At 43.4% G+C, this 24,523-nt stretch overlaps 1 protein-coding gene across 1 annotated transcript in view; it reads right to left on the bottom strand.

The window, feature by feature from the left end:
- Positions 1-17,687: 17,687 nt before the first annotated feature.
- Positions 17,688-24,523, bottom strand: part of ZSWIM6 (zinc finger SWIM-type containing 6) — a 116,292-nt gene continuing 109,456 nt past the window's right edge. The window contains exons 13-15 of the mRNA XM_077347199.1: positions 23,796-23,877; positions 18,639-20,836; positions 17,688-18,493 (exon numbers count right to left, since the gene is read on the bottom strand). Coding sequence (XP_077203314.1) covers positions 19,974-20,836; positions 23,796-23,877 — 945 coding nt within the window. The 3' untranslated portion in view covers positions 17,688-18,493; positions 18,639-19,973. The remainder of the gene's footprint in view (positions 18,494-18,638; positions 20,837-23,795; positions 23,878-24,523) is intronic.

The raw sequence follows: 24,523 nt of genomic DNA, 5'->3' as shown, positions 1-24,523 counted from the left end.
AATATTTTTATTCCATGCCCTTAAAACAGAGGTCTCCTTCCCCCCCTCCACACACCCCTTTCTTTGCCTATGAACATCTTTAGAATTTTGATACAGTGGGGGCAGCACAGCTACAAATTAGCTGCCACAGGATGGAGAGCGAGCCACAAAAGGCCTCAGAAGATCCTCTTCAACTGGTGGGCACCTGGCTGTATTTCGAATGACTTCTAGGCAGGGTGGCCTACTGTTATGCTTGAATTACAAAGACATCTGTAATGGAAACAACTCCAACTCCAGTACAGCCCAATAAATAGTAAGCTTCAAACTCTATAAATTCAACTTTCCTCATCCTGGTGTGTGTTGCTTGTTAGACTGTAAGCCACAAGAGGGATTTATTGTTCCTAACATTTGATCAGGCACTTTAATAACATCTTTGTTTGGGTCTGCTAGCTGTAAAGTTGGCATACTTATGAAGATTGCAAAATTGAAAAAAAAAAACCCTGAGTTTGATCTAACAGCCATTCCACATGGAAACCAGGTTTAAAACGTGTTAGAATTATGTCTCTGACCAGGTCAGCAATTATCCTGGACGTTCCAGTGAAGGTATGTGGGAATTAAGTGCCACTGACTATGTTTATGAAATCCATTACTATGGAATTCTTGTGCTCTCTGCCTCGCTCACAGATAGCTTAAGTTCATGATACTCAGTTCTCCCAAGAATAAGGCACTTACTCTCTCTGTGCTTATTAATTTTACATAGCACTCGGAGACAACTTAATAATAAGATTCGTGTCAGCCTTTGTCGGTTAGGGAACTGTTTGCATAGATGAGAAACCAAGTGTTAATAGCAGAAGCTCTCAGGAAAAGGGGAAAGACAAAAAATGTAACCAATCTTCTTCTCTGAAATGGAATTTTAATGTATGGAAAAACAAGGAGACTCAATAATGCATTCTGGACAGAATCATTAAAGAGGAACAAAATACTAATATGTACATGGTAATATGCTTAGCACTCACAACACCAGCATGATTAAAGCAGGGAAGCAACAGCCCCTTGCTAGCTTGAAATATAAACTAAGGCTTAACAGGTACCACCCCCTCCGCGTTTGGGCGGCGGGTGTATTTTAGCCCGCCCACAGAGACTTATGGAGCCCAAGGGATTCCCGAATGCTCTGCAGTAGCGATCCCCAACCTGTGGGCCGCGGACCACATGTGGTCCTTCGACTAATTGGAGGTGGGCCCCGAAGGACGCCTTCTCCCCTCCCCCTCCCGGCCCTTTATGTCATCCCCTCTCCCCAGCCCTTTACAACACACTTCATTGTTGTGGCGTGTCTGTATCTTATTTTGAAGGGATGTTTAAACATTAGCATAGCGATCAGAGAGCGTTAGGGCAGTGGTTGAGAGTAGAGGAGTAAACTACCCCCCCACACACACCGGGCCTCAGTATGAGTTGAGTGGTCTCCGGTGAGTGGTCCCCAGCGTTGAGTGGTCCCCGGTGATAAAAAGGTTGGGGACCACTGCTCTGCAGGACCCAATGCCGTCTGGCAACTCATTGGCAACCTTGGTGGAGGACTGGCAGTCCCGCCTAATGGCCGCTATTGATAAAATCTCTCCTCAGCACCCTCTCCATCCTCCCCTCCAGCAGGCTCCTTAGTACACCCAGAAGCTTTGTGAGAGGCCCATATCCAGCCTGTGCTGAGGCAGCAGCATTGGCTACCAATTAGATTCTGGATCAGTTTCAAAACTTTGGTTGTCACCTTCAAGGCTATCCACAGCCTGGTTCCCACATATCTGAGGGACCGCTTTTCTCTTTATGCCCCACCCAGGGCTCTCCACTCTGTGGTTTGAATCTGCTAGTTGTCTCCAGTCCCTGGGAGGTGCGCCTGGCCTTGATGAGGGCCAGGACTTTTTTGGTCCTGGCCCCAACCTGGTGGTATGAGCTGGAGTCCGTGATAGAGCTGTCACAGTTCCACAGGGTCTGCAAGTGGAGCTCATCCACCAGGCATTTGGTTGAGGCCGGGCCAAGGATAACCAGGTACCTCCCTGCAGAAAGCCCCATATGCCAGACATCTGGGCAGGCTGGGGCAAGCAGCCAATGGAGAGCCGGGCTTTGTGCAGCTCCCCATTGGCTGCTTGGCCCTGGAGTGACACTCGGAGGGCCCAATCAGGAGCTGCTTTGTGGCTCCTGATTGGGCCCTCTGAGTTTTTATCCCAGACAGAACCTGCCCTTTCTCCTCCCCCTTAGGGCTTACTCTTTTATTTATTCCGCTCCGCGGGAGCGGTTAAAGATTGTTTTATTGTTAGCAAGGTCTGGGAGTGGCAGTTAATAAAAGCTAATATGAATGAACGAATGAATGAATGAACAAACAATCAAACAAACAAAAGACAAAGCAGCTCAGCACACATTCATAACATTCTGTGCTCACCTTCAAACTCAAAGTGTTGGACACATGAATGAATCAAAGGCTGACTGAAACCCTTTGGTGTTGTCCACAGGCTTTGTTGCTTACTAACATAGAAGTAAGCTCCCTACTGCCACTTCTGCCTGTGTTTTTCCTAGGAGGAGGCAGTAGTAGCGGCAGGAGAAGGAGAGAGCAGAGAGAGAGGGGCAGGACCAAAGAGTTCAGTGTTGAATTCACTAGTATTCCCAATACTTCGGGTTTGAAACTGGATTTGATGTCTGAATAACATCTCATATTCTGTGCTGGTTTTGGTGTCATATCCCAACTCTTGTCCATATCACTGATTTCAGTGACATTTACTCTGAAGCAAGGCTTGGTGTAGAGTGTGGACTTCTAGTCTGGCGAGCTGGATTAGATTCCCTGCTCCCCCACATGCAGCCAGCTGGGTGGCCTTGGGCTCACCACAACACTAATAAAGCTGTTCTGACCAAGCAGTAATATGAGGGCTCTCCCAGCCTCACCTACCTCACAAGGTGTCTGTTGTGGGGAGAGGAAAGGGAAGGCGAATGAAAGCCGCTTTGAGACTCCTTTGGGTAGAGAAAAGTGACATATAAGAACCAACTCTTTTTCTTCTAGGACAGCAGCACTGACTTTCTGGAGCATCTCTTGATTTTTGATGAGCTTGCTTCTGTTCTCTGAACAAACCATCAACAGCTATCCAGATCATTAAATGAGTAATCAAGTGATCAAAAATTATGATGATCATACATGCATGAACCCACTCATAAACAATGTACTGCTCTCTTTGGGCATGGATAAATTGTCTCTAAATTGGCAAATATGCAATGAACCTACACTGGCATAATGAAGCCATAGCACGGATAACATCTACTGCTGCACACTTATGAGAACTGGGAGTAATGGAGGCATGGTAGGGAAGGAGCGGCCCTTAGCCCAAATTCATAACTTAAATGCAGGTAATTCTCACCCCTAATAAATGTGTAACTTCAAAGGTGTTGTATAACTGCAGACAGGACAATTTTTCAGCTCCTCCCATATCATCCTCATAGTCACAGAGAACAGGTTATCAATTATCTTCAGCCAATCATGACACAGCTCCAAGATATATGAGAAAGGGAATATAATTATATATCAAGGCACACAAAATTACATTAGTTGGTCCCCAAAGGGAATAGTCTGGGCTATAGTCTCCTCCTCCCACTCCCAATTTGCAACTGGCTCTTCAAATAAATGAATGGAAAAATCTGGGATTTCCTGGTAACAGACTTTCAAGAATTTGACAGGCAAGAGAATTTCAATATTTATGAATGGTTAACTTTTAAAATATATTAGAACTTTCTTTATTCAGGCTTATTATTTAATAATAATAACAACAACAACAATAATAAGCTTTACTTTTATATCTTGCCCTTCCCATGAGGCTCAGGGTGGGCAACATCTTTAAACCGCTCCTATGGAGCGGTAGTAATAAAGAAGGAGATAAGGCGGGCTCTGTCTGGGATAAAAACTCAGAGGGCCCAATCAGGAGATGCAAAGTGGCTCCTGATTGGGCCCTCCAAGTGTCGCCCTCCGAGAGTGGCTCCCCATTGACTGGTTGGCCCAGCCTCACCTGGGCCGGCCGGGGAGTTGCCACTCCAAGGAAGAAGCCTTCCCTGGAGGTAAGTCCTCCGGCCGGCTTCCCCTCGGCCTCAGGAAAGGAGCAGGGACACCATGTCGAAGACGCGGCGTCCCTACTCCTTTCCTGCCCCAGGTCCCTTACTCCTCCACCACACGGAGCCTTCTGCCGGGCCCTGGGGAAGCCTTGCCGCATCCAGGACGCGGCGAGAATACCCTGGGCCCAGCAGAAGGCCACGCTGACCACCGCTGCCAGCCACCCCCACCATCCTCGCTCACCTCTGCCGCCGCTTCCCACCACCCACCCACCCCTCCCCCACCTTCCCCACCCATTGCTACTGTCCACTCCCCCCACCGCACCTTACCCCCCTCTTCCTCTCACCCCTGCCCTGTCCCCTTTCATGCCACCTACCTGACTCCCTTCCTGCCTTTCTTCCTCACAGCATTCCCTTTGTCCTTCCTTCCTTCCTTCCTTCCTTCCTTCCTTCCTTCCTTCCTTCCTTCCTTCCTTCCTTCCTTCCTTCCTTCCTTCCTCCTATCTCCCTCTTTCTCACTCCCTGTTTATCTCCCTCTTCTTTTGGCTCTTTCTCTCTTCCTCCATTTCTTTCTTTCTCTCTGTCTCTTTTTCTCCTTCTCCTCCTTCCTTCTGCCCATCCGTCCACCCACCCACCCACCTTCCTAGCACCCGCTGTATTTTGGCTACAGCGGGCTTAATATCTAGTCAATGAATAAAATACAATCTTAAATAACATTAAAATACTGCACTGTAGCAATTAAGCAAAAAACATATAGTATATCTGTCAGTAATATAGGCACTGAGGGGTTTCATTCCTCGGATGGGGATCTTTTTTGGTATTTCAGGAAGACTCATGGGAACTGTAATCCATGGACATCTGGAGGGCTGCAGTTTGACTAACCCTGTGTTAGAGTGACCAGAACTGTCTCTAACCCGTGGTTAGGTCAGAAGCCGGATTGGAATGGGTCAAGTGCCCATTCCAGAAGTTCAGAAGCTTTAATTTACCTTGAATGAACTTTTTCCTTTAATAACTAACAAATTCCTTAAGGTACCCTCAACTTCCTCTACCCTGTCATCATGACCACATTCAATTCATTCCAGGTTTAGTGAAGCATAATATTGACAAAACTGCTTTGTGCCAGAAAAACAGAATTGGACTGATAGGAGGGTTGAATTTTCAATGCTACCACTTGAGGGAACGCCATTCACCCATGACTGTATTTAACTAGAAGTTTCCCAGTTCTAAAAACTCTCTTTCTTATGGAAGCAACTACATCAGTCATCAAAATAATTTTTTTTTAAGAATCTGGTGGGTAGATTTCTATTTTGGGTGGTACCTTCGGTGGCTTAACTCATAAATCTAGAAATAGGAACTCAAATGGAGTTCTGATGATGCAGAGTTTGGCTAATGGGGTACTTGGCACAAACATCCAACAACTAGGGAGTATAAAAGGAGTGGGGAGAGACATAATATTTTTATGGAGGACACCTTATTTATCGTAGAGCTCACATTTCTCTCTCTCTCTCTCTCTCTCTCTCTCCTGTGTTTGCCTGTATGGTAAATAGATAAATAGATAACATTAGGATTCTGAAAAATTTCATTTTATCCCAATCAAATTGTTGAACCTGACATGTAGGCAACATTGCTAAACTGTTATTGCAAACTGGATTAAGAATAGTTTACAAATCCCTTTAATTAACCAGATTGAGGGTTACCAGGTCCCTCAGACCAGCCGGCGAGGCATTGGGGGCGGGGTGACCTGGAGAGAGGTAGAATGCTGAAAATAAATACACAGGAGTTGGCTGGCATGGAAATATTTTAAAGACTCATCTACAAAGTGTCTCTTAGATAATGTGTTTTCTCTGTTGTGGCTGCCACCTTATGGAATGGCCTGCCAGAGGAAATCAGGAAAGCTCCCATTCTCCTAGCTTTCTGCAAACTATGGAGAACTAAACCATTCAAGAGTGCTTTTCTGCAAAGATAATTGGGTCACACTGTACAAAATGGTTATTTATTTAATTACATTTTTAGTTGCCACTCATAAAAAGGGTCTTATGGTGACTTGCAATATTAAAGTCAATATGGTAAAAACAACATAAAAACAAGTAAGGAATAAGATATAAACCCTAAAATATTAAAATTTGTGGCTGGCATCATACTACTATAAAAGCAACCCAAACATGTGGTTACCTTCCAAAGGCCAACCTAAACAAATCAGCTTTGCAGGCCCTGCAGAGACTAAACAACTGCAGTAGGGCATGGATGTCATCCCAAAATGCACAGTCAAGCAATAAACTGGGAGAGGTGGTCCTATAAGAATGAAGGTCCCGGACAATTAAAGTCTTTAAAGATTATTTGATTTCTACACTACCACTCTCCACAAGTGGGTTCAGGGTGGTTCACAACAATAAATAACATACTTTAAAAACAAGGCTCGCTTTCATTCATTCCCACCCAGCCCTTACTACTGTTCAATCCCATGCCAGTATATGAAGCCAAAGAGAGAAGGGAGGCCCTATGATCTCCAGCCACCATGGCCTCAACCATAAGCTTTGTGGAGGAGTATCATCTTACAGGCCCTTGGGACTCTGACAGCTCCAGCAAGGCCCAAGTTTTGACTGGAAACCTATTCAACCAGATTGGATCCAGGACTGAAAACACTAACACTTTTAATTATATCTGGAGACTAACTGGCAGCCAGTGCAGCGGTCACAGAACTTGGGTAACATGAGCTGACCATGAGTTGGCCATGCCAGCAATCTAGCAGCTGCTTTCTGGACCATCTGTAGTGTCCAAAAAGTTTTCAAAGGTAGCCCTACTTTCAGCAAATCGCAATAGTGCAATCTGGAAGTGATCATTGCATGGATTAATTTGGCAAGGTCTGACAAATAAGGAACCAGTGGATAAGCCTGCTGTAGGTGAAAAATGCTAGCCATGCTACCATGGACACTTGTTCATCCAATGAGAACGCGAAATCCAACCACACCCTGAAGCTCTTTACAGAGTCTACAGTGGTCAACTGGAGATACCCTCCAGCTAACATTTCAGTCTTTTCAAGCAACATGACCTCCATGTTGGATAAACAAGTTGACGACACCCAACTCCAACTCCAAACCTCCTGATAAGACCGTGCATATATCGGTTAAATGACACATATATTTCACATAGATGTGAAATGACATTTGAGAGAGTTCAAGTTCTATGGGACCTCACAATTCAGGTCTTGTCAGGAAGACCTCTCTTCCCCAATAGCAGCCCTCAGAGGGTGCCCCTGAAAGAAGGAGGAGAACCAACTAAGGGCAGTGCCTCTTCCCTCCAGAGTAAGGCAATTGATCAGGTTCACAAACTTAATTGGATAATTAATGGATTAGGGACTGGTCTATCCCACTCTGTATTGCTTACTGTAAGAAGACTCCTATAATATAATTTTTGCACCTCTTCATCTGTCATGTTAATACTGAATGTTAAGCTTTAGTCCTGTCTTTTAGATTTCTGGTTGGTTCAGGGCATCTAGAATCCTTATGGATTGTTTGTTGAATGTCCCATTTTGTGGATTATATTGACTCACTCTGTGTAATCCAACCTGAGGACCTGTGAGAATGATAGAGTATACATAATGTAAATAAATAGAGAAGAATCCCTAACAGTGAGTCACATTTTAAGGTTACCCGAGATAAAGGCTTTTGGGGGTTTTTTTGCAGTGGAATATCCAGTTTGGAGCCAGATTGATGTAGTGGTTAGGAGTGCGGACTTCTAATCTGGCATGTCGGGTTTGATTCTGCACTCCCGCACATGCAGCCAGCTGGGTGACCTTGGGCTCGCCACAGCACTGATAAAACTGTTCTGACCCAGCAGTGATATCAGGGCTCTCTCAGCCTCACCCACCTCACAGGGTGTCTGATGTGGGGAGAGGAAGGGAAGGTGACTGTAAACTGCTTTGAGACTCCTTCAGGTAGAGAAAAGTGGCATATAAGAACCAACTTTTCTTTTTCTTCTTCTTCATCCTCTTGCAAGATAGTTGCCAGATTTCTTCTTTATTTCCCAGTGGGCGGTAAACTTTTGCTTTAAGTTTGCTATTTTCATGTTTTCAAATTACTTTTATTGGCTTGGATAAAATGATCCCCTTCCAAGAAGATTTTTTTTTTGTATCAGTACAAGTGTTTCTTTGCTCAGAAAAAAAAAAACTTAGCGGAAGAGATTCACTGACTCCACCCTCTCCATATTACCTTGGATTGTTGCATGATGCTTTGAACTTAGGCAAGTAAGAAATGCTATAAAATAAATTGGCTGTCACTCACCATTCTAGAAAACAAACCTGCTTCCCGGCTTTTCCAAGTACTGCAAACAAGTATCTGCAGGACAAAGAACAGATGTGATTCAGAGAGCCATTTCATAAACACCCCAGAGGTGCTTTTTACCAATGCTGTAACTATGAACTACTTTCAGTTCCAAGATCAGCAGTTAAGTGCTACCCCTGATTTACGCTTTAAGAATCAAAGGATAGGACACATTTAGAGTTCAGGGTAGCCAATTAGCCTCTTACCTTTCAGGGCTTGAGCTACTAGAATCATAGAATTATAGAGTTGGAAGAGGCCATACAGACATCTAGTCTACCCCCCTGCTCAGTTTAGGATCAGCTTATAGCAGGCTTTCTCAACCAGAGTTTCATGAAACTCTGGGGTTTCTTGACAGCTCTGGCAGGATTTCCCAAATGGTTAGGAGTGAATTAATTTTTGTACATTTTTAAAATTTGTTAAATCTTTATCAGGTGATATGACCATATATGGTCATGTCAACCCACTCGCCCCTCCAAAAATGGCCAATGAGGGGTCTGGAGGGGGTGAGAAGGAGAGGGACCTCAGGTGAACGTGTACACAGCTCTGCTTCCCAACCATATTCTGCATGATCGAGAAACCCCAGAAGTGGTGCAATCATGCAGAATAAGGTTGGGAAGCAGAGCTGTGTACATGTCCACCTGAGGCCCCTCCCCTTCTCAGCCTGAAGAATGTTTCAGCGGTTTCTCAATGGTCAAAAACTCGAGAACGGCTGCCCTATAGCATGCAGCCTAAAACCAGCCTAGAAATTGCTTAAATTTGTTTTTTTTTTTTAGTTTGAAGGATCTTCTGCTTTAGGATAAGAGGTAAAGAAACCATCATTCTTTATTTTTAAAGAGGATAACAATTCTGATAACAAAACTGGGGGCCCGTCAAATTATGAAACACTGGGTGATATCCCACCTAAATTCCTTAATATAATAAACCTAAATGGTTTATTATAGTAAGTTTGAAATAGGGCTGTGGCTCAGTGGTAGAGCAACTGTTTGGCATTCAAAAGGTCCCAGGTTCAACCCCTGGCATTTTGTTAAAAGGATTTGGTAGCAGATACGAAAATCTCTGCCTCAAAATCTAGCAAGTCACTTTGGAAAACAGCCCCACAATCCAATTTTCTATTATAACTTGGCTATTTTCCTCTGGTTTTTGTGGCAAGGAAACTAAAAAGATTTGTGTTAGTGAAATGACTGAATGTTCAATGCTCTAGCTTAATCATTGAGCTTGGTGTGCTTTCAAGTAGGGCCAGGGCTGCCAATTATTCATGCAAAATACACTGGTCCCTAGATGGAAGCAAGAAGCAGAGCCAGGGGAGAAACTAGTGGGGCAAAACATGGGGTGGAACCTCAAAGAATATGATTTTTCAGACAGCAGCACTGACTACATTGACAAAAGATTGTTTTAACTAGGCAGGTCTATAGTGAGCTCTGACACAGGGAGCAGATGGAGAATGAACCAAGTAGGAACCTTGCTGAAGCTCAGCTCATATGGATCTGGTCAATAGTTTAGATCCAGCCAAAGTTTGAAGGATTTCTGTCAAACAAAACTTGAGTTTCTTGCCCTTGCTACAGCCTGCAATACTGCTTCAGAAAATAAGGAGCCCTCAGATGCCATGTTGTGAGCTGCAGAAGGAAGGGAGAGGTGAAAGCAGAAGTCTGCGTTAGAACTCGATTGGGAGATTTTCCAGGAACTGTAAGCCACCTTAAATTCCATGATGGAAGGGAGGCAAGGTCTAAATGATGTTTCTAAGGCAATTTTAGGCATCATCAGAATATATCTATGAGGAAAGGTATCAGAGGAAAGGAGATGTGGCTTTAATTGAAAGGAGGGGCTGTAGCTCAATGACATAGCACAACTATTGCAAGCAGATGATGCAGACCCGGTTACCTCAAGTTAAAAGAACGTCAGCTGTCCTAAAGGGCCATTCTCCTGTTGAGGTAGCTGCTGCCAGTCAGGGAATTACTATTTATTTATTGTATGGTGTGTGTAATGGAGCCGGGAGACCTAAGGACTGTCTGGCAGTCAGAGGTGGTGTGCCATTTTCTGCCTCCATGTCATGATGCTCCCTAGTGTTCCTTGTAGAAACTACCAATCAAAATCCTTGGAGGTCACCCATCTAAGTATTCGCTAGAGTCAGCCCTACTTCGCTTCCAATGGGCTCAGGTTTGCCTGGACTATCCAGGGAAAGGCAGGGCAGGGATACATTGAATGAAACAGATTTGACATAAGGAAACTTCATGCAACTCATTTGCTCCACATTCCATATCCAGCATTGACCTCCTTAAAAATGCCGCTTTGCAGAGGACATCTTAAAGAAAGACTTGCCATAAGAATGCCACATGTTATCCTGAGACCGAGTGGGCACATGCCTGTTATATTTGACTTTATGCTTTTGGTTATCAGTTCAGGTAGAAGCAACTCACAAAATAACTAGAGCTGTAAAAGTGACAGATGGAAAATGTGGTTAGGGACCCAGAACATTCAAGGGACACAAGCAAAACAAGTTTCAGCTTTTCAAAAATTAGTGGAAATCAACAGGACAACCTATGAAACGGTTGCATTTTCACGGTTGAGTTAAGACTTCACGCCGAATGAAAGCGACTCAGTCACATGTGTCCTGCTGGAAAGCTCAGTATCACCTTCAGCAGGTTATGCAAAGCAGCAAAACCAAGTCCAGATCGTCATCAACAAAACAGCTGATTGCATTCACAGCGTTATCAAGCCATTATCCTGATCTCAGCCCAAATCAGCAATCCTGGATGACTCACAAGCAACCTCACACTTGTCCTTCGCAGTGGCTCTTCATGCCCTGTAATGGATGTTGCTTCAGGAAGGCATTGAGCAAGCTATTGGTGTGCCACTGCTACCAGAGTTGTTCCCACAGGGTGGGTGGGAGCAGCTGTGAGGGGGGGAAAAAACAGGCTCACAAATTAAGAAATCCAGATTTTTGCCCAAGGCTATGGGTTTAGAGTTCCTGGCTCAGTATGCCAAGCAAGGGACCTGCAAGTGGAACCTCCAGCACTGTAGTGAGTCAATTTTGTACTGCAAATGGCAGAAGTTTGGAAATTCAAGGGTGATTCAATGGTAATCTTGACTTTCAGGAGACTCACAAATCATATGCACCAGAGTGTGTAGATCTGCTCACTTACTAAATTGCCTTTGTATGCTGAGAAAATTTCTACACCAAGAACTCTGAACTGGATGCATTTGCATCCTATTTTTGTTATTATTGTCTTGCTTGCTCCTCCGTCCATTGGCTATCTCTGCTTCTCTTTTCGCTCCCTCAGTTGTGTCTAGTACATTAGGGAAATGTAGATTCTAAGTATTTCAGAAGCCTATCTTTTTTTTGTAACCCAACAGGGAATATTAGTGATAAAGACAGCTGTTTGTATCTAGAAACCCCTCAGAAGTGTACTTTTCTCCTAATCCTGGCTCAAATGAGACCCAGGCTCTTTCCTATGACAGTCTAGGCTTTTCTGCAATGGGTCACCAACCTCACATAATCCTGGAGTTTGCTGCTTTACTGGAGCACTGTGAGAAGAAGACACCAAATGGCACACCCCTGAGGCCTTTAGAGCAGAGGTAGTCAACCTGTGGTCCTCCAGATGCCCATGGACTACAATTCCCATGAGCCCCTGCCAGCAAATGCTGGCAGGAGCTCATGAGAACTGTAGTCCATGGGCATCTGGAGGACCACAGGTTGACTACCCCTGCTTAGGGGATTGCATGCACATCTGGCTGACTGTTAGCTCTGGACATAAGGGTACTTCCTTGTGCTTGAGCCAGGAAATGTAAATGAGGAAAACCCTCCTCGTGTTGTATTTCCTTTCATACTGAACTTAGAATCCCATGTAGGGAAATAAGAGAACAAAAGGAAGGAGGGAAGTTCAAAAACAGAGCTCACATTAAAGCTCATCCGTAACCTTTCAAATTACATCCAGCAGATACCATGTTTAAATCTAAAATTGTTCAGAGAGTATGCCATGATCAATTACTGCTTTCAGCTCTAGGAAACAAAAATATCACCTATAGATATAAGCAGTTCTGCTCTTGAGCTTACGCTTTGCCTACATTTGAAAATGAAAAGAAGATAGACATTCTAGTGTTCAAGGAATAATCCATAGCCAGTCACAAAGGATAACAGTAACTTTGGATGTAGCTGAGCAAGATGATAGAACTCAACCATAAGAAGAAGAAGAAGAAGAAGAAGAAGAAGAAGAAGAAGAAGAAGAAGAAGAAGAAGAAGAAGAAGAAGAAGAAGAAGAAGAAGAAGAAGAAGAAGAAGAGTTGGTTCTTATATGCCGCTTTTCCCTACCCGAAGGAGGCTCAAAGCGGCTTACAGTCGCCTTCCCATTCCTCTCCCCACAACAGACACCCTGTGGGGTGGGTGAGGCTGAGAGAGCACTGATATCACTGCCCGGTCAGAACAGTTTTATCAGTGCCGTGGCGAGCCCAAGGTCACCCAGCTGGTTGCATGTGGGGGAGCGCAGAATCGAACCTGGCATGCCAGATTACAAGTCCGCACTCCTAACCACTACACCAAACTGGCTCCTTCTGTGGCACCTTCTGTACTGGAAGCAGCACCAGTTCTGCAGATAAAGCTGAGTAGAATGGGAAGATCCAGCTCCATCTCTACTTCGCTGAAGAACTCATAGGAATTGCTAAAATACTGGAAATATAAATACCAACAAATATGGCAGTTCCCAGCATGTCACCATGAGAGCTGTGACTGTTAAATCAGCATAAAAACAGTTTCTAGTTTTGGTGTTTGCATACATGCACAATCAGAGGTGCAATGTGGTCCACTATCTGATATGTGGTGACATTTATGCTGCTTTGTCTATGGAAAAGTAGCTGCAACTAGGATGGGTTCTCAAGATTTTAAAAAAACTATAATAAACAAGGGTTGAGTAGAAATTTAGATCTGTACACACAGAACTCTGAATATCCAGCTTCTCTCCCATTTCCCTGCCATCCTTTAGTGATCCTGTTATTCTTTGATCTTCCAAGGACCACATGGCCTCCCTCGCTGGTTTTCTGCTTCTAATGTATTTGAAGAAATGTTTATCATTGATCGTTATAGTTTTTGCAGTAAGTTCCTCACAGTGCCTTTTTGCCTGTCTGATCAACAACTTGCATTTTATTAGCCAAAGCCTGTGCTCCCTTTTATTTACCTCACTCAGGCTAGCCTTCCACAGCTTAAAGGAATCCTTCCTACCTTGTATTGTTTCCATTACTTTGTTAACCATGCCAGCCTTTTTTATACCTATTTGTACCTTTCCTAGCCTGTACTTTATATTTTATCTGAGCTTCCAGGATTGTAGTTTTAACTAACCTGCAGGTTTCCCAATGGGCTTTGACTCTCCTTATATTTCCTTTCAGTTTCTTCTTCACAAGCCCCTTCATTTGAGAAAACTTACCCCTTCTAAAGTTAAATGTGGTTGTGTTGTTCTTTTGGGGCAACTCCCTATTTAACATAAATGCTAAACTTAATTTCATTATGGTCACTGTTCCCAACTGGTGCTAGCATGTTTATATCTTACCAGGTCTTGAGGATTACTAAGGACCAAAGCCAGGATCACCTTCCCTATGGGAGGTTCTGTGTGACCACCTGCACCATTTATTTTATTAATTCAATTTGTATTCTGCCCCCACTATGACATCTCCTGGTGTGACATATCTAGGAACCCAATCTCTTTCTCCTGACTCAAACACATATTGAGCTAATCAGTGTGGGGGTGGTTAAAAATCACCTATTCTGGCACAGTTATTTCATCTATCCGCTTTCCTTAATTCTTTTGCTGCTTTTAAATCATCCTCCAACAGCATCAGCCAAACAGCATTGGTCCTCTACAAATTACCTTCGTTCCTCACTATCATATGGCTCCATTAAGGAATGCGGTGTGAGAGAACAAGATGACACTCGTTCAAAAGAACTTGGCAGTGAAAAGAGAAGTCATAAAGGGTAGATACAGGAAGAATAGGAGGAATAAAACGGATGGCCTTAAACTTACCCATTTGGGGAGGCTTGTGTGTTGAGTGATTTGATGGAGAAGGCAAGGTTCATGGCTCTGTGGTAAAGTACCTATTTTGTGCAGGATCCCAGAGTCAAGGCTTGGTATCTCCCATGCTCAGGAGTGCCAAGTCTTTCCCCATGCAGCCAAGGAATTGTGGCAATAGACGACTGAGCCAGAAAGCAGATAACAATGAAGGAAGAGGCCGACAACACAAGTTTGAACACCTATGGAATCTCTCACTGCCTTCCAAATAAAGATGTACAGCTGGAAACTTACTAATTAAGAATCATCCATACCAGGGGTAGTCAACCTATGGTCCTCCAGATGTTCATGGACTACAATTCCCATGAGCCCCTGCCAGCATTTGCTGGCAGGGGCTCATGGGAATTGTAGTCAATGAACATCTGGAGGACCACAGGTTGACTATCCCTGAGCCATACAATTCCAGTTAGCAAACAAAGTAAACCAGGGATAGTCAAACTGCAGCCCTCCAGATGTCCATGGACGACAGTTCCCATGAGCCCCTGCCAGCCCCTGCCAAGCCCCTGGGAATTTTAGTCCATGGTCATCTGGAGGGCCGCAGTTTGACTACCTCTGAAGTAAACCTTTGAATCCAAACATATGTATTTCCAGTATTCTACAGTAGCCAAAACCCTTTTAATTCTGACCATTATTCTGGGACCACCTTGCTTCAATTTCCCGGTCAGGACATACCTGCCATTTTCTCTCCACTGGGCTCTTACAGCTGTAATTAGAATGCTGAAACAGAGCAGACTAAGAGAAACACAATGGTATGCCTTGTTGCAATATGCTCATCATGGCATAGTAATCCACAGGGACATTTTGAGCCACTCAGAATAAGCTTAACTTACCTCACAGGACTGCTAGGAGGATAGCAGAACCTCCGAGCTACTTAAAGGATATGAGGGGGTGGAGTTCAAACTCTACTGTCCACATGGCTCCAGGTGTATTTCAACGCCAAAGAAGATGAACATGCACAAAACAGATCTTTCGTCCATGCTGAAATCTTGCAGATGGGAGGAGCATGATCCTTAAGGTGCTCAGCAGCATTCAACTGAACCCTAGCTGTTGTGTGGCAGGGAGGGGGAGGGGTTATTGCTGGAGTTCAACATCTCTTGGCACAATCCTGTTCATGAAATAAGGTGCCAGAAACAGCCATGTTTATTAGCATTAAAAATATTGAGATGCACATGCATCCCTTCGAAAGCAAAAGCCAACATCCATGGTTGGCGGCACACCTGGATGGGCATCCTACCGAAAGTAATGGACAGCGACCATAGTGCGAGAGATATTCTGATAAAAACCAGTGGGGACCTATGAGGAACCCAGAGAGAAGAGGAAATCACCCCCCCCCATTGTATCTGCATCCTCCTGCTGCTTCGCTATGTCAACCCATTGCCTTTTCCCCGTCTTTTGCCTTTTCCTCCATCTTTCCTTTCCCACCTGCAGCATCACTGCTGGCTGCTCCATTCCCCATTGCCTGTAGTGCTGCTACTGCTCTCTCTCCCTCTCCATTCTCTGGCATCTGTGATGGACAGCACCTGGAAAATGAAGTGCTGAGTGATGTAACCCCAGCAAGAGTTAGTGAGGGTTTAAAAATCCTCCTCATGCTGCAGTTTGTGGCATTTACCTGAGGCAGTCCTCTTCTCAGCACTCAGTTCCATCTACTGGCCATCTACATTGCCTTTAGATTCCATTTGTTTCTTTGACATATTCTGCAGTGAGCTGTAGTCAGGCTATAAATCACAAAAATGCAGGCTGGCAAGGGGAAGTGCCACCCCCAAAACATGCTCCTTTCACGTGAGCCTTCATTTTACAAGCTCCACATTGGGAGATCGGATAGAATTCTTTCACTAGAGACAAAACACTATTTGGAGAACGAGCAATGAAAAATACTTCGGAGGCTCACGGGATACATTCAGATGCTGGACGGCTTATATTTTGTACCTTTCTCCAACGCCCCGTTTCCAGTTCTCAGTATGGTTTTGGTTTTGTTTGCAGGCAAGTTGCAAGAGGGACTGCTTTGGAGTGTTACATCAGTCGTCTGAATTTCACTTCTATTAAACAGTTCTGCTCGGCTTCTAAATATTGACAGAACTAGCATGATCAATGGCACACATGCCATGGAAGCAAAGCCTCTCTCAAAACTCTTCCAACTCTTAAATTCTTGTGTCTAGCCCAGAGGACAAAAGCCAATCTTACCCCCAAAGGCTTATCCAACAAGGCTGGAGGAGCGGGGGGGCGAACATTTCCCTGGTGTTATACAGAAACAGACTCCAAAAGCTCTATAATAGATAGCATGTACCATTAACAATCAAAACATGGCAAAGCGTGCTGTGAAATAGCTACAGGGAACCAAAAGTTCATGGAACCAAAGAAGGGCTAAGACCTCAACATGCCTTTCAGATGGTTTCAGACTCTTTTCGTTCATTTGATTCTCTAGAAGCAGGAGAAGGGGAAAGAAAGGGGGAAGACAGGCAGAGCTTTGCAAAGCCAGTGACAAACCAGCAACCCTGCCAATGTAGCCAAGATCCACACATTTCAGAACACAAAACAGCCTGTGGGGGTATTACAGCTGCGTGTACCAAGACAGATGGGCAGCCCGTGAAGTCAACAATATTTACGGAGCACTGTCCCTTGGTACAGCGGAGTAGCAAACGTCGCAATATCAACAAGGGTGTGGTTGACAGCATCAGTATGAAGCAGAAAAAAAGGGGCCTAGCAGCCATTCCACACAAGCAATGCCCCAGTCCGGTCCAGGTCATTGGAAATTCCAACCAGATTTTTGGGTTTTTTTGTTTATTTTTGCAGCTGTTGAAATACCAAGCAGAGAAAGCTTTTCTACTATTAAAACGCCCCGCTTCACACTAGCTACTCAAAACATGCTGTACTTTCCATTCCTCAAGACACAATGTCATTATGAGATCAGCATACGTCGTTTGGCAATGCAAGCTGCCCAAACATTTACAGGCTATGGGCTGCTGATCGGAAAAGAGATGGAAATACAACTAAGTATGACAAGTACACTTTAAAGTCCCAGGAAGATGATGCATCCTTCATATCAGTATAACTAAGGGTTAAGCAGCAACTGAGGAATAACTACGTAGGGACCATTTGTTAGTGTAATACCTCAATTTCTTGGAAAGGAGCAAGGACTTCTGTGAATGCACAATCCAGTCAAAAATCTGCCCCCACCCCCAACAATGCTAAGTGGATAAAGTCTACTAAAAAAAGGCAATGTTCCTTCATGGCCCACTCAAGTGACAGATGACCAAAAAGGAGTCCAAAATCAACTTTCAAAAAACTAATTTTAATCAAAACAAAAAATTGTTGATCATTAACAAGTTTATAAAACAGTGATTTAGTTACATAAATAAATTGATATCAGTGTATCAAATCTTAATTACTTTCAACTTCATGAGGATGTTTACATGGGTGATGAAGTACAACCTTTTTCCCTAGTATAATAAATAAAATGAAGAGCATGAAACGAGTCCCCCCCGCCCCTAAACAAAAAAAAAATCTACAAACATACCTCTAGCATGTTCTCTAATGAAGGGAACAAGACACAGGACAACTTTTGCACCAAAATGTTAAAAAATTGCTTTAAAAAGCACAAGGATACAGAACCATCAGCTAAAGTAAAAGACACTATACTGTAACCAAAGTTGGTATAATATAATGAACAGTTTGGTAGTTAGATCTCCAGTTTGGTTATTTTAAAGCATTAAGACAAGGCAAGAGAGAAGGCGGCTTTTGTTTGAAGTAATTCTAGAGGAAATAAAAGGATTTTTTTAAAACAAACCAAAAAGTAGAACAGTCATACCTACACAACTTTCTGTCCTGCACAAAGTCAAATACCTATGCAGAATATATTTATATATATATATAATATATATGTTATTTGTGCACAAAGGTTAGCTTATTATTAGCTCATTGCAAAGGCGTAATGTATTATGTCAATCATTTTGGAAACATTGTTGGTAGCTACAGGTGAGACTGTGCCACCCAGCTGCCATTTGTGAACCAGCTGTGGAACGCACGTGCCTCTGCGGAAACCGGTCATTTGCAGAGACCAGCTGAGCGCCCGATAGCCTATACCAGGGGTAGTCAACCTGTGGTCCCTCCAGATGTCCATGGACTACAATTCCCATGAGCCCCTGTCAGCAAACGCTGGCAGGGGCTCATGGGAATTGTAGTCCATGGACATCTGGAGGACCACAGGTTGACTACCCCTGGCCTATACCACCCCTAGAGCATCCCCTGTTTGTTGAGCTGAAGACTAGCGATAAAAAAAAAACAAAAATCATCTCAACGCACGGCGAGATGCTACAAGGTAACCAGAATCCTGCGTGGCTGCAGTGTGCATCTCAACTCATTGACAAGCAGCAACTAGACAGCGACCAGTCACCTGTAACCACCCTGTGTGTGTACATAGGTGTGTGTGTGTGTGTGTGGAAAAAAAAAGAGAAAAAGATACTTAAGTTTTCTAGGCTAGGAGGCACAAACCCCAATTCTGGCATACTGTATTCTTAATGCTAAGGCTTGCTGCTCTGGCTGTGTTGCCCTCTTCTTTACTAGTGTGCCAGTTAGAAGTGCACAAGTTTGTATACATCGATATATATGCATACCATCTGTATAAATATATATACATGTATAACGTTTCCTCCCATTTTCAGCCAACAATGCAATCCAGGAAGGAGGCTCTGCATAGATGCCCAGCATTTTTCGTTCATCACCTGAGCCAGCCCCTAAAGCTCGGCGCACCTGTGTCTTTTCAATACATTTTCTTGTTTTTGTTTAAAACCAAGCTACTGCAGCTTCAAGTATTTTGCATTATAGATTTTTTTTTTTTTATAAATTAGTTAATGTTATATTTTTCTCAATATTCCGACATATACTATAATATATATACAGTACAATAAATGCTCTCATTCTTTAATTTTTTTTTTTCAGATAAATCCCTGAGAATGTATGTTGACAGTCGCTAAGTTTCCACATGCACAAGCAAATCATGTGCCATGCTCCGGATGAACAAGCACTGCAAAGCCACATGGGTCAGCCTTTGAAACTATTTTGTTATTTCTGTGTGGTTGGTTTATTTAGGTAAGCTGAAATGTCGGGATGAGTTACAAAGGAGTAAAGCTGGAGCCATTCGAGGTACTTATCACAGGATGGAGGTGTTTTTGTTTGGTTTTTTTCTTCTTCTTTTTAAAGCCATTGCAATATATATATATTTTTTGTTTTGAGGCTGTGAACGTATACAGAAGGAATAGAAGAGCTCTGTGGGCTTTTGCCACTTGACAACATATACTCAGTGTAAACCAAACTTGTTTTTTAAGCCTCTCAATCACTCATACAAAAACAGAAAAAGGAAAATAAAAAATACACAAACTTTCACAACATGACAATTTAGTTTTGCAAACTCAGTATATAACTATACACATATAATACCGGTGTGGCTCTGGGTTTTTTTTTTTTTTAAGTTAAAAAGGATACAAAGGCAGGCTCAAGTAAAAACATATCACCCTCCCAGTCCTTTCCCCCCCCTCCCCCCTCCCATTCACACATTTTGTCAACCAAACCGTTCACGAACCAGCATCATCAGTTTCTTTTTGCCTTTGTAGATTTGTTTTAGGTTGTCGATGAATTGTGTAAACTGAATGTGTCCGTCGTGAGCCATTAAGAAGGTCTCTCGGGCCTTACTCAGGAATTCTATAAACTCACTGTAATGCCGTGGACTGATGTGCGTGAGCCGAGAATGTGTGGTATTAATGTACGCTCCAATTGTGGCATCCAGAAGTTGCCTCAGGGGGGCTTTGTCCAATGACATGAGCTTGCCAGAGTTCCTTCGCCCATGAAGTCCCACCATTCCAGGAGTGGTCAAAGTACATCTACGCAGGATGTCCGACAGCACGGTTGCACATTTGACACTTTTGACCACTAGAGGTATTATAGCTGCTAGCTCATTTTTTCCAAGGGAATGGCTGAGTGCGCACGCCCATAAAACATCGTTAATGGCAGGGTGCGTGTCCTGATTGTAACTCAGGTTGAGATGCGTCATGGCCAAGGTGGCTAGTTTGTAGGCCCTCATTGGGTAACCACGATGTTCCATGTATCGTGCTATAGTGAAAAGCTGCGTGTAGCTCATGCCAGTGGCAGCTGCATCAAGAACAATTTGGTAAGCAGTCTCAAAAGCTATATGATCCTTTTCACATAAGGTCAGTGCAGAGAGGGCACAATTCTGAGGATCCTTCATGGCACACTGAAGAGCAAGCGTCCTAGCACTGCCGGCCAGTTTCTCCTGCTGATGGCAGTCTAGATGCAAGCGCACTATGGTGCTGTTGGACATCACTGTGGTAGCAACAATACTAGTAGCTTCAGTTGGAGTGAAAAGTGTAAACCAGCTTTGCATAATGCTATCCAGTGCATAAACACCTGTGGGAGGACAGAAGAAAGAAAGGTCACCAACACTGAACCAAATATCATCTCTAAAGAACTGGATGCCTTAGAGCTATTGGTCCAGATTATTTCATGGAAGCCCCTTGTATCTACGCCTCGAGAACTGTTCTTTTTCGCCACCTGTGCTAGCATGGCAACATAACATGGAATTCAACAATCAGCACCTCAAAAAGGACAATTCTGCATTCCCGGGCAGAGGCTCATGGGAATTGTAGTCCATGGACATCTGGAGGGCCGCAGTTTGACTACCCCTGATCTAGACTACGGTGAATCAAACACATGGTAGATAATATCTTTTTGTTTTTTGCTAGATGTCAGTTAATATAGCAACCTGTAGTCCAGTATTATTCTAGTAGTCTTTTTAAAGGCAACCTCTGTGTATGAAAAATTATGATACTCAGTTGTACTACCTTTTTTCAGAACTTAATTGGCTGGCTTTCAGCTAGTTTTCAAATACAATTAAATATGCTTGGTATTGCCTTTAAAGGCCTTAATATAGTGCGGGATAAGATACCCGAGGTATTGCCTTCTGTCTTCTTAGCCACATACAGCCCGTTCTATAGGGGCATCTTGGTTATGGAACAGATGATAGGCTGGTGTGTTCATGGGCAAAGATGGTCTTAAGTCTCATGTCTGAAGGGTTCTTAACCCTTTTTTGCTGCCCTGTGTGATTTAATCCATTTTCCTGTTATTTAACCCTATTCAAAGATTGGTTGGTTACATAATTTGCTTTTATTCACCTCTGCTTTACTGCCATCTCATTTGCAGTCCATCTTTCTCAAACACACACAATTTAAAAAGTTCCCCGCGTGTAAGGAGAAGGGCACTGCTGCTCACATGGAGGGGGGAGCTTTTCATTCCCCCCCCCTTTTACCGCAGAATCTCACAATGCACCCCACTTTAGTCTTCCCAAGGGTTTCACAACACCTACAAGCTCCTCTTTGGGATACAAAAGCATCTGCAGTAGTAAAGGATCCATGGTACGTGCCAGATAGTTCTGCAAGGATGCCTGTTCTTTCTGTCTGTAGTTGGCTATAAGGAAGACCAGCCTGCCCTGTGGACTCACTGAAAGATCATAGCCTTTGGTTGACCTTGGAAGTCACTATTTCAATACATTCCCCCATCTACTATCCATTTCCCAGCCTCATGGGGAGGGGAAATGAATACAATAACTGATAAATCTGTAATACATTTTACAGTTATCACACACGACTGTTTTATTCATGTTATCACACTGACTCTTAGTGGAAGGGCTGGGTTAAAGCTGAATGACTCCAAGCAAATCCCAACAGCCAATATATTTATGCCAAAATAAACTCACAACCTCTCACAAAGTTCATGCTGCTGTGGATACAACCCCAACAGGAAAACTCTATCCTTAAGGAGACATCCTACTCTATACTTACTACCAGCTTTCCTATTTGAAATGTGCAGGTTTCTTTAGTACCCTTTTGCTGCTCTTGCAAGGGTGAACAACGACGGATGAGCTCCATAAATTGAAGCTTATAGGCAGCTTGAGTGCCTCATTATGGCTCCAAGTAATTTGCACACATCTGTGCACTCATCTAACCACACCCAGAGGTCCTTATTTTTTGCAGTTGGACTTGACTGTACTATGCACAGTCCCCCTCGCCTTACCCTATGGCCAGCCATTCAATGCCTGGTCTTCATTTACATAAACAAACATGCTCCCAATTTACAAACTTGCTCAAGTCTCAGAGGTGGTTTTTGCATGACATTACAGTTTCCTTATGGAAGCTACATATATATGCTAATGTGCTACAGAATCTTTTAAAAAATTGTTTGCTGAGAGCAAACCAAGCAAAACAATGTACTTTATCCTCTAATATCTAGAACATAATCAGGGCTTTAATTATTTCAGCCAAGACAAACATGCCATTAAAAAGAGAAGAGGACTCCATGCAAATCTGCAGACATACATTACTTGGTGCAAGAGCATGGAACAGTAAAGGCTAGGTAGTGTTCTTTAATATTTAGGGGGAGAGGAAAAAGTGATCTCGTTTTTTTTGCAAAGGGCTAAACTAATCTAGATCTGATTCAAGAATACTGAGTACATATTCAACACATGAAAAGCAAGAGTCCTCTGAATTAATATATAGGTCCTACTGAAAGAGGAAGTATGCCTGAAGAAATTTTCTCAGAAACAAAGGACATTCTATAGAACACGACAGTGACTAAGCTGGAAGCATTTAAATGCAACAGAACAGCTGTAAGGAACATATATTGCCAATAATGGTTTGTGCTTCTTGGGAGGGAAGGACCGAGTACTTCCAGAATGGATGTAAAGAATATGTTTTTGCTCTTAAAGGCAGACATGGCATGTAAGAGAAGACAAAGTCTTCAAAGTGTTCCTGGAAACCCAGCTACAGAGGACTATCCTATTTGTGTTCCACAGAGATTCTGAAGGGCTATGTGGACATCCAGAATCCATGTTGAATGGCAGATTATAATGATTATACTTGTAGGAGAAGCAACAGCACATCAGCCTGCTCACATGCGGCGACCCAGCCCCACCCCAGCCCCACAGCCTCCTCAAGGATACTGGTCCTGATCTGGTGATTTATTCTCACCATTGAGTTCATAGTGGCAATTTGTGTAGGGTTACATTTTTCAGCTGCAGCTGAATTTCGTGAATTCGCTGCCTCAACAGTTCCAGTTGTATCCAGGAAGATGGCGGTCAGGTCCTCTGGGACCAAACAGCATTCCAGTACAGGCTCTCTTGCTAGAGTGAATTCTTGGAACATCACTATTTCTATGCATGCCATTCCCACGCTCTAGCTTTTATCGTAACAACATGGTAAAAAATCTCTCCCCCAAATCCTATGAAGAAACACCAACATATTCAAGGCACAATCACTCTGCTTTATGGCACAAGCCCAATTAGGATTCTTTGGAGAGGGACACCTGTACATACCTACTTCTGTTGCACATGTTACCAACCATCTCACCATCTCGCGCCGCCGCCAATTGAGAGTTGATAATGTCATCCGCATCACCTATTGAAAAGATTTTTGTTTGTGACAGTATGAGAAAAACTGCAGCACACGGTTGGAAAATGCAAAAAAACAAAACAAAACAACCCTGAGAACAAGAGCAGCTAAAAAAGACAATTTGTAAGCTAACTTTCAAGTGCTCCAAGGCCCCCCATCATCAGCTACAGAATTAATAAGGATTTGCTAACTTGCAAATTCCTACTCGCAGTTGTTCTTCTTTGGTACAGGTGCCTCTTCCCATACAGGGAGTAATTTTACTTAGCTACAGACAGGGATGATTTTTTGTGCTACCAAGATAAAGGCAATCCAGCACGTGAGCAGAGATCAGCAAAGAGAAGCCCCTCAACCCAATTTTACTTTGTTTCATGAGGTAGCATTGGGACTTTGAATTCTTTCAAACTTTAATTGCTATGATATCGTAGGAAAGTAGAGGTCAAGCGTTTCTAATCAAGAATGGCTGGATACAGGAAGGCTTCTTTCAGACCTGACAGCCAAACGTGGTCCGCCACTATCTGAACAAGCTTTTGAGAACATGCTGTCTCTGGAAATTTAGCTACTAGTTCATGGGAAAACCAGTGATTGACGTTATATCTCAACTAGTATGGTATGGAGTCAAAAAAGTTGGGTTCCTATGAGGAATCCTGATCTG

This window comes from Paroedura picta, chromosome 7 (genome assembly GCF_049243985.1).
Source record: "Paroedura picta isolate Pp20150507F chromosome 7, Ppicta_v3.0, whole genome shotgun sequence".
Classification (NCBI taxonomy): Eukaryota; Metazoa; Chordata; class Lepidosauria; order Squamata; family Gekkonidae; genus Paroedura; species Paroedura picta.
This window is presented reverse-complemented; position numbering and strand designations above follow the sequence as displayed.